Source organism: Dictyostelium purpureum (assembly GCF_000190715.1).
Source record: "Dictyostelium purpureum unplaced genomic scaffold DICPUscaffold_167, whole genome shotgun sequence".
NCBI classification, from domain to species: Eukaryota; Evosea; class Eumycetozoa; order Dictyosteliales; family Dictyosteliaceae; genus Dictyostelium; species Dictyostelium purpureum.
Genome location: NW_003519504.1, coordinates 1 through 10,508, shown reverse-complemented (window position 1 = coordinate 10,508; position 10,508 = coordinate 1). Strand labels below are relative to the sequence as shown.

Here is a 10,508-nt window from a genome sequence, read left to right as displayed (position 1 = left end):
AAAACCAGTTTGGACATTTTTTGGTAAATTATTATTATAAATTGAGTTTATATTATTGTTTGGTTTGTTAATATTGCTCTTAAATTTAGGATGCAAAAATAAATGTTCAAAATTTTTTGATATAGGAACTGAAGTATTTTTGTTATATTGATTCCATATATTGGATTCTTTTTGAAAATCTTCATCATTAATTTCAATAATTTCTTCTGATTCTGTATTGTGTTGAGGGTTTTTATAAAGTCGGTTTTGTTGTTGCTGTTGCTGTGAAAACTGGGTTGATACTATATCATCAAAAATAGTATTATTATTTGTTTGAGAGATTGGTGTATTTTGAATTGAATCTTTATTGCTTGAAAATTGTGTACTTTCGATGGATTCAATAAAATTGTCTACTTTATTTCTATTTTGTGATGGCTGTGTATTTTCTATTGAGTCATTTATAAAATCACAGCTATAATTTGTTATAGTTGTGGTGGTAGTTGTAGTGGTTGTATTATTCGAAACTTCATTTAATTTTTGTTTTAATAAATTATTCAAATTGATATTATTACTAATATTGCTACCTCTATTATTAATCTTTTTATCTGTGCCAATATTTTTACCTATGCTACTATTACCACCACTATTGCTTCTTTTTAATGGTACAGGTTTGAATTCTTCTTCGGGGATATCTTCAATATCATCGGTTTGATACGATTTTTTTTGACCATTTTTAACAAATGTACATAATTGTAAAATACCAACGAGCTTGAATGATTCTTCGAATGTTTCTGAAAAATTTCCTTGTATTGAGTTAAACTGAATCACTTCATTCAAGACCCTCTTTAAATTTGGTCCGATAAAAGATAGTACCTTAATTGATAAACTATAGTCGTTATTCTCTAGTTTTACTTGGAGTGATTCGATTTTTTTATAATAAATTTGAAAAGTTGTTGTCTCTAAACTATTCCTTTTAATTACCTGTATTTTTAAATGGTCCATATAAAATTGAATTTCATCATCTTTTATTATATAACTGTTGGTACCAATTTTAATATTATTACAATTAAATATAAATAATATATTGGGATCCTGTTGTTGTTGCTGTTGTGGGAGTTCTTTCTTTTTTTCGATCAATGAGTTTTTAAATGATGATATTGTTTTATTGGCTATTGTTTGTAATGATGGAGTTTTTAAAGGGTTTACACTATTTTTAGAAAATAAGGGTTTTTGAGTACTTGATAAACTATTATAAGTTGAGGTATTATTGATAGAGGTATTGGTTTTTTCTATGTTTTTATTTAAAAGTTCTTTTTCTAAAGAATCTAATTCTAAATTGATATGGGACTCTATTTCATTTTCAGAGAATTCTTTGTGGCAAATTGGGCAATTATAATGATTTTGTAAACTATCGATATTTTTATTACTACTACAATCATTGTTACCATTATTATTGTTATTATTATTATTGCTATTGTTAATTTTATTATTATTATTATTATTATTATTATTATTATTATTATTATTATTATTATTATTATTATTATTATTATTATTATTATTATTATTATTATAAGTACCTTTATCAGTATTATTATTATAAGTACTTTTATCACTTATTTTATTTTTAATCTCTTCATCCTCATCAATAATGGATATAAAATGACTGAGGGGTCTCTTTTTAGGTAGAGATTTATTTGTATTATTGAAGTTGTTTAACATTTCATTTCTTTAGTTTTTACAAATTTTGTCGATTTTTCGAATTTTTTGTAAAAAAAATAATTTATTAAAAAATTAAATTAAATTATTTTTAAAAAAATAAAAAAAATAAAAAAAAAAATAAATTAATAAACAAAAATAAATTAATAAAAAAAAAAAATAAATAACTTAAAAATAAAATTTTATTTATTGTTTAAAATATGATTCTTTATTTTATTTTATAAATAGTGTGTATATTCTGGTTTAGATTCTAAATTATCATTTAAACCATCTAAATAAATTACCTTTAATTCTGATAAATCTTTAGGTGATAAACCGTCAATGGTTGCAACACTGACAACGTAAAATGCATTGACATTAGGTTTGTTTTTTGGTTTGTATAGTCCGAATAGTTCTATATGACAATTTTTGCAAAAATAGTATGTATTGTCCTTCTGACCAAATTCATATATTTCCATATTATCCTTCCCCTTATTAACTTCTAAATTTTTTTCATTTACTTTAATATACCATAACCTTGTTTTAAAACAAATAGCTATTAAAATATATTAATAAAAAATCTTATATAGTTTTAAAAATATAATAATAAATTTACTTACAACAATTACATTTTTCAGTTATCGAATTCCTTAAATTTTTTTCTATTTCTCCTCTGAATTTAACATTTCCACAATGACAAGAACCAGTAATTATATTGCTATCCATATTATAAATAATTATTTAAATTTTACCACAAAAAACAAATATTTATTTTTTTTAATTTTTTTTTTTTATTTATTTATTTTTTTTAATATTTTTAAAACAATTTTTCATTTTAACCTTGGTTATATTTCTTATAAAAGTAATGATAAAATAACCCTTAAAATAATCTATTTTAAAAATTCTTTGAGATTTTTTAATATATTAGCTCATCATTTTTATATTTTTTTAAATCTGGAACTTGTTTTTCTATTTTTTTATTTTTTTAGTATTTTTTTTGTGTGTTTTTTATACTTTATAAGTTTATCACACTGCATATAAGCCAAGTCAATTCATGGGTGATTCTTAAAACGTGAATATTATGAGTACCGAACTTTGTATTGTAAAGTGTAATGTATTCATATGAACTTTTATACAAAACGAGAAATGCTAAATACAACCATATTTCCATCGATTGTTATTACATCTAGGTGATCGTCATCATACGGTGTTTAGGGCCGGTAGTAAATTGTATCAATTCACCAGGAAGGGCATCATTTGTTTTGAAGAAATCTCCAGTGTATTTTGACAAATTGGCTCAATCAGTTTTAGAAGGGTTCAAAATGTGGGTATTTGGTTGATATTTTAATTGTTATTACTATTTTGTTGTGTAGAGGTATTATTGCTGATCACCATTATTGTAAAAACGTGCTTCTTTGTGTTTTTATACTTGTGTAGAATAACCTGGTTTTATTTATTTAGATGATCAATACAAAATTAATAAAAAATATAAAAAATTTAAAAAAAAAAAAAAAAAAAAAAAAAAATTAGTAAATAATAAATTTTTTGAATTATAATAAAGAATCTAAAATTTCCTTTAGTAAATAAAAGATTATAACCAAATTTGGGTTTTCCTTTTTTGGAAATTTTAAAATTAGTAATTTCTATCATAAAAGGAAATACACATTCCTAATAAAATTTTAAAAAAAAAAAAAAATTTCTAGATAGAAAATATAAAATAATTTTTTATTTATTAAAATTTCTAGATAAAAATATTAATTTATTTAATCTATTTATTTTATTTGTTTATTTATTGTTTGATTGAAAATTGTTCTTTTTGTTGTTTGAATTAGTATAAAATGAAAACCCTCTTTTACGAGTCTATTCAATTCTTTTAATCGTTTACACATATCAACTGTGGCACGAGTGGCTGGGGTGGCTGGAGTATCTCTTTTGGGCTACTTCCTAAAGCTTCTATATTATTCATACCAATCACTGTGTCCAATAATCTCTTTTAATTTCTAACCCGATTGGAGGTATGCTTGTGTGCTTTTAATGGCTCTTCCAAATAACCTCCACCTTTAATAAGTTTTTTTTTTTTTTTAATAGTTTTTTTTTTAATTATTATTATTTGTTTCTGTTATTTTGAAATTATAAAGAATGATTGGAAAAAAAAAAAAAAAAAAAAAAAAAATTTTGAAAAAAAATTTTAAAAAAAAATTAAATTAATACCCCACCACACACAATTTTTCTTTTTTATAAAAAAATTAATTAAAAAATAGCTAGAACTGTTTAGTTATTCCCATAAAATATTTACATTTCATTGCTGCATATAAAAAAAATTTTAAAAAAAATATTAATTAAGAAATATTAAGCTATCAGGAATTCAATAGCCTAGCAGATGCTCGGTTTTTTTATTTTCTTCAATAAAAAACTTGTTAAGAGTTTTTTATTTTTGTTGTGTTATATATATATTTGGTTTGTGTTTTCATTTGGTATACAAATATTTAAACTTTTCAGTAAGTTTTTATTTGTTTTTGTGTTATTGTGTTTTGGTTTGTGTTTTAAAAAACTTGTTGGGAGTTTTTTATTTGTATTGTGTATTCGTTTTTACCGGATTTATCTTTCCGGGAATTACAATACAAATATCAACTTATATTAATAAATAAAAAATATACCTTTGATGGATCATCTAAATCATTATACAACAATTCACAAATAAATAAATAAATACCAGGTATCACACAAGTACAAAAACACAAAGAAGCACGTTTTTAATAATGGTAACTATATAGGTAGTTGCAGAGGTAACTTAAGTTAATATTTCAAATGGTGTGTTAAGAGCTAAGGATTAAAATATGGTACTTAGGTTCAAATGCTATCCCGGTAAATTAAAATTAAAATTAATTTTAAAAAAAAAAAAAAAAAAAAAAAAAATTATCACCGGAAAGATAAATCCACAAAAAAATTGCCTCAAGCCGGGATCGAACCAGCGACCTTAAGAACTTCAGTCTCACGCTCGTACCAACTGAGCTATTAAGGCATTTATGAAATAGATGTTTCATTTTTTTATACGGCTGAAAAAAAAATTTTAGATAGAAAAATTTCAACAGTATATTGTTATAAATATAGTATAAACCCTTTTATTTATTAAAAAAATAAAAATTTCATAATTAAACATTCAAAATTAAAAGGAATATGGTTTTTTTTAAAATAATTTTGGCCACAGAAAGGTTTATTATATAATTCTTAATAAACCTTTTTTATCAAATAATATTTTCTTCCTAATTGGGCTCAATTATTTCATATAAGATTCTTTGTATTTTCATTAAATATGTATTTTAAAAGATGGTGCTTTAAAATATTTTTTAATAATAAAATGTCCAATTTTATTATTATTTATATAAATAATAATTATACAAATTCAGTAAAGAATAATATTAAATCTTTTAATCCGACTATCATAAACTTCATTACATGGTCCGCATTATTACACATGTTTAAAACCTATTAAATAAAATATTAAAGCCTCCTATTCCAAAACTATAATATAATGTGTTTTATTTTATATTTGTATTTTATATTTTGTATTTTGTATTTTAATTAAATAAACTTCCTACTCTATCACGTGCTATAACTTTTAAATTTGATGAATGCTTTATAAATACGTTTCCTGCACTTTGAGATGGGTTAATACCAATACCTTCCTCTGTAATAATTGCTGATGTTTGCCATGGTACATTAAACTATTAAAACCAAAATTTAAATAAAAAATAAGTTAATGATTATATCCACAAAAATACTAAAGAAAAAAACAATTATTAACTAACCTGTTCACATGCAAATCTTAATACAGCTGTAAATGGTGTTGCTTCTGGAACGCTTATTCTATAAAGTTTAATAAAAATGATTAAATAAATAAATAGATGCACTTTATTAACAATAACAATATGATCATCAGTCTTACACTTTATATGGTGACTTTGGGTCAGATGCTAATGTGATTTTAAATGTAACTTTTGACATTGTTTTATTAATATTTTAAATTTAAAAAAAAAAAATGAAAGTTTTAAAAAAAAAAATTAAAAAAAATTAAAAAAAAAAAAATTAAAAAAAAATAAAATAAAAATATAAGAAATAAATAAATAAAATAAAATTAGAAATAAATAAATAAATAATTTTTTATTAGTTTAATTTAAACAAATAAATATAATTTTTGATTATTTTATTAATATTAAATAGAAAAAAAATTAAAAGGAAGGAAAAAAAAAAAAAAAAAAAAAAAAAAAATAAAGTTATACAATTAATATTGTTATTTAATTTGAAGTTGCACTGAATTGCCATTACTATTATTGTTGCTTGATTTATTCTTGATTTTGGCAATTCTTAAACATTTGGGGCAAGTGTCATTTGATTCTGATGCACATTTTTATGAGAAAGAGTTAAACATTTATCGCACTTAATAAAATTTTGAACATCTAAACTCATCCAAGAAAAAATTAATTCATTATCATCATTACAATATTCGCAAATGAAACCTTTACCTTTACAAATCTAAAATAAAAATAATTTTTAAATTAATATGTGGTAAATTTTTACTTTGTAAAAAATTAAAATTACTTACAGTGCACTCTTTTGTAACATGATCTATATATTTTGTCATGACTTGTTGAATTGTTGATTCTAAAATATTTGTTGTATAGATTTTTTCTAAATCCATTATCGAGTAGGTATAAACATTATCGCAGACAAAATAATCAGCCAATTCTGGAACTTCAAGAGTTGCTTTATTTCTACAAGATTCGATATATTCGCCAATAAAGAAAAGTTTCTCTCTCATTGAAAATATCTTTTGAAGCTTTGGGTTGAGGTTCAAACATTGTGGATTAAATTGAAAAATATCAAATGGCTTTTCTAGGTTACGAGTGATATATGATTTGGCGGCATCTGATACTGGGAATAATTTGAATTCCCATTTCCAAAGTATTCTTGCAGGAATGAGTGATTTTTGATTAGAATGGCAATTATTACAATAGTATTTACCAGTGTAATAGCATATTCTAGTTTTGAAATAACTCAATTTTTCCAATTGAATGTGACATCCTGGGCAAACACCTTGTGAATAATATGCTGCCTTAACAGCAGTAGTTCTGTAGAGTGTATTTATAAATATCTGTCCATCTTCACCTGTCAATAAATTTCTATTTTTTACTTTCTTTTTATCTTTTGTTTCGTATTCTGAAATTAATTGATAGTCAATTAGCGATGATGATAATGATGATGACTTTAATGCATCATTTTCATTTGTAAAACTAGAATTACCCATATATGAAGTTGAAAATGGGTCATTATTATAACTATCGGTATATGATGAATAGGTTGGATCTGATTTAAATCTAAATTCAATTGACTCTTGAGATGTTTTTAAAGATGATAGTAAATTTTGAAATTGCTCAGAGTTAACATTATCTTTATCTTCATCGTTTTTGACTTTTTTGTTATCATCTTCATTGTTGTTATTGTTGTTGCTGTTGTTGTTGTTGCTATAATTATTATGCTCCTCACTTGAATGTATTGAGCTTGATGATGATGATGGTGAGGATGAAGATGAATATTTTTTCATTACTTCAGATAATGTTGATCTTCTTTCAACAGTTTTAGGTGGCTCCTCTTCATTTGAACTAATTGAATTTGATAATGATGATGATGATGATACAGTTTTTAGTTGTGTTTGTAATTGCTCCTCTTTATTACTTTCTACCGATGCTACACTATCCCTACTTGATGTTAAATTTAAATTTCTTTTTGATGCTTCATTATTATTATTTTCAATTGTTTCTATGATATTTACTTGTGGTGGTGATTGATTTTCAGCTTTAACTGGCTCTTCACTTAGAACCTCTTCAATTGGTACAGATTTGATACTATCTTCTTCAACCTTTTTAAACTCTTGTTCAGCCTGTTCTGGTGGTGGTAGATTTTGTGGTAGATTTTGTGATGCCTCTACCTGTTGTTCTAATAATACCTCTTCTTCTTTTGGTGATTTTTGTTCCTCTTTTAGTTCTTGCTCTATTGCTGCCAAATCATTACTTAAACTTTCAATATCTAAAATATTTGAATCAATGCTACTTGTTAACTTGTCTTGTACTAATGGTTCATCTTTGTCTTCAATTTCTTGAATAACTTCATCCTTAACTTGATCTTGTTGTGGTTGTGGTTTTTTAACTGTTACAATTGTTTTTTTAATAACTTTTTTCTTTATAACTTTTGTTACAATTTTCTTTGGTAATTGAAGTTGTTCGACATCTTTTTCCCATCTTAACCTAAAGGTAACAATTGTAGTTAGATCTTCTAGTAAATTAAAAAACTTGGTCATATAATCGAATTGTAAAACTATAGAATTATTTTTATAAAATCTAATTAAAATTCCTTGACTATCGTTATCTTTGCTGAATAAGAAATATTGTTTTAAATAATTTGATATATTTTGAAGTGACATAACTGCTCTAAAATAAAATGCTCTAATACGCTTAAATGAATTATCTTGATAAATTTTTTCGATTGGTTCATTACTTTCCAATGGGTTATCGACATAACCCACTCTAGTATTATTAGCTGAATTAGAAACCTCTATAACTGATGCAATACCAACAATTGTATCCCAAAGATTTGAATATAAACTTGTGTTTGGTTTTCTTAATTCGTTTGTTAATATTCTATCGACTGATAACCAAAATGGCTCCAGGCAGCTATCCGATACTGTAATAGCTGATCCCTTAGCACCATAATCTAGTAATAATGTCTTTTTGGATTTAATTAAATTTTCAATTAATTGATCCCATTGTTGATAATCTTTTTCGGTGATAATAACTTTTTCATAGTCTGGTAAACTTGGTATTATTTGGTTTGAAAGTTGTACCACTGGTTCTGGTGAAGGTATTTCATCTGAAGTTATTTCACTTAAAACATTCTCCAACTCATCTAAGTTTAATGATGAGGTAGAATGGGATGATACTAAACCCTTACCATCCTCAATATTTGATTGTATTGGTGGCTCTGGATTTACTTCATTTTTAACTGGTGGCTGTATTGGTTGTTCTACCAACTCTGGTTGTGTTATTTTTACTTGCACTTGTGCAGGTTCCTCTACCACTGCCTGTTGTTCTACTGGCTGATTATCACTCTGTTGTTGACCATTACCTTGTTGATCCTGTGGTACCATAATGAATCTTCTAACCACCCTAGTTTCAACATTAGTTAATAATGTTAGTGCTATATCTTCCCAATAATTTGCTTTATCTAAATCCTTATCTTTTACAGCCAAACTAAATTGGATATGGGATAACATTGCAATCAAACTTTGGAACATCATTAAAAACTCTGAATTTCTTAAGAGGGCATTTTCCTTGTAATAGGATTTTAAAACATCTTCACTAAAACACAACGATGATATATACTCTTCTAGCAACCCATCATTTAAAGCCAAACGAATTAAAACTCTACCCCTACCAATTGAAGTTTTAGTGCAATCCTTTGCCAACTCTACATTTCTACCGGTATCTGGCAAACATTGTGGTAAATTTTGTAAGAAATCCCACATAGTTGTTGATGATAAAAAATTGACATCTAAAAAAAAAAACTTAAATGTTAATAGTTACTTTAAAACCAATTATCAAACTATTTCTATACCTTACCTTTTAACTCGTTACTTAAAATTTTTTCAACGCAATAACAAATTCTTAGTAGCGATGGATTTCGATCTTGAATCATAGTTTGTTCTTCTTCCTTGACTCCATCATTTTCTGATTTAGTAATGTCTAATAACTGTTGAATGTAGCCATTTAAATCTGTTAAAATACTAAATTCTGAACTTTTACTACTAAACATGGTTATTATTTATTTGTAATATTGACAAAAAAACCCCACACACTATAAATATATAAACTACTATTGCTATTTTTACTATTATTACCAATCTTTATTCTATTTTTAGTCTATGTGGTGGTATTATTGTTATATTGCTATTATTACTATACTATACTATTTACTATTTACTATTTACTATTTACTATTTACTATTATTAGCTCTATTATTTTATTTGTTTTATAGTAAAAATAGTAAACTATAAATAACAACTATACTATTATTTTTACTTTATTCTTCTATCCGTTTTTAAAGAGTTGTTAAAGTTATTACATAAAAAAAAAAATACCCAATAATAGTAATACGACAATTATAATAATTTGGAAAAAAAAAAAAAAAAAAAAAACTATGAATCTATTTTTTTTAAAATTTTTTTATTTTATTTTATTTTATTTAATTTTATTTTTTTATTTTGAAAAAAAAATTTATTTTTTGTAAATAGATAAAGACTTTTGCTTTGACTTTTATTATTACACTATTATTACTGAATATAAAAAAAAATTAAAAAGAAAGAAGAAAAAAAAAAAAAATTAAAGAATCAAAATTAAAACTAAATTAAAAAAAACACACACATTTTTTTTTTCTTTTTTTTTTTTTGAATTTTTAATCATTTATTTGAAATAAAAATATATAGCATATATTAAATATTTTAAACCTCTTTTTTTTTTATTGTGTATATATATATGTGTGTGTTAAATTTAGAAACGATGTTTTTTTTTTATTAATAAAATTAATATTATGTATTAAATTAAATCTTTGCATACTTTTTGGAATAATAGTTATAAAATGAAAAATAAATAAATAATTTTTTGTTGTTTTTGTTGCAAATAAAGTTTTTTATTTTTTTTAAAATTGGGTTTTCCAAACACATTTTAGGTGTGCTTCAATATAAATAATACCGAAAAATTATATCCATATAGATACAATT

At 23.8% G+C, this 10,508-nt stretch overlaps 4 protein-coding genes across 4 annotated transcripts in view; all 4 read right to left on the bottom strand.

Annotated features, from left to right (window-relative positions):
* Nucleotides 1-1,094, bottom strand: part of DICPUDRAFT_92265 (uncharacterized protein) — a 1,489-nt gene extending 395 nt beyond the window's left edge. Inside the window, exons 1-2 of the mRNA XM_003289207.1 lie at nucleotides 383-1,094; nucleotides 1-358 (exon numbers count right to left, since the gene is read on the bottom strand). Of these exons, the coding sequence (XP_003289255.1) occupies nucleotides 1-358; nucleotides 383-981 (957 nt within the window). The 5' untranslated portion in view covers nucleotides 982-1,094. The remainder of the gene's footprint in view (nucleotides 359-382) is intronic.
* Nucleotides 1,095-1,916: 822 nt separating this feature from the next.
* Nucleotides 1,917-2,403, bottom strand: DICPUDRAFT_80022 (uncharacterized protein; the record flags this gene model as incomplete). Its single annotated transcript, XM_003289206.1, has 2 exons — nucleotides 1,917-2,233; nucleotides 2,298-2,403. The coding sequence occupies 2 exons, from the start codon at nucleotides 2,401-2,403 to the stop codon at nucleotides 1,917-1,919; spliced, it is 423 nt and encodes a 140-aa protein (XP_003289254.1).
* Nucleotides 2,404-5,255: 2,852 nt separating this feature from the next.
* On the bottom strand, nucleotides 5,256-5,682 carry DICPUDRAFT_88427 (uncharacterized protein; the record flags this gene model as incomplete). The annotated part of the gene is made up of 3 exons (XM_003289205.1): nucleotides 5,256-5,402; nucleotides 5,487-5,544; nucleotides 5,624-5,682. The coding sequence occupies 3 exons, from the start codon at nucleotides 5,680-5,682 to the stop codon at nucleotides 5,256-5,258; spliced, it is 264 nt and encodes an 87-aa protein (XP_003289253.1).
* Nucleotides 5,683-6,042: 360 nt separating this feature from the next.
* On the bottom strand, nucleotides 6,043-9,543 carry DICPUDRAFT_153601 (uncharacterized protein; the record flags this gene model as incomplete). The annotated part of the gene is made up of 3 exons (XM_003289204.1): nucleotides 6,043-6,210; nucleotides 6,281-9,282; nucleotides 9,351-9,543. The coding sequence occupies 3 exons, from the start codon at nucleotides 9,541-9,543 to the stop codon at nucleotides 6,043-6,045; spliced, it is 3,363 nt and encodes a 1,120-aa protein (XP_003289252.1).
* Nucleotides 9,544-10,508: the final 965 nt, after the last annotated feature.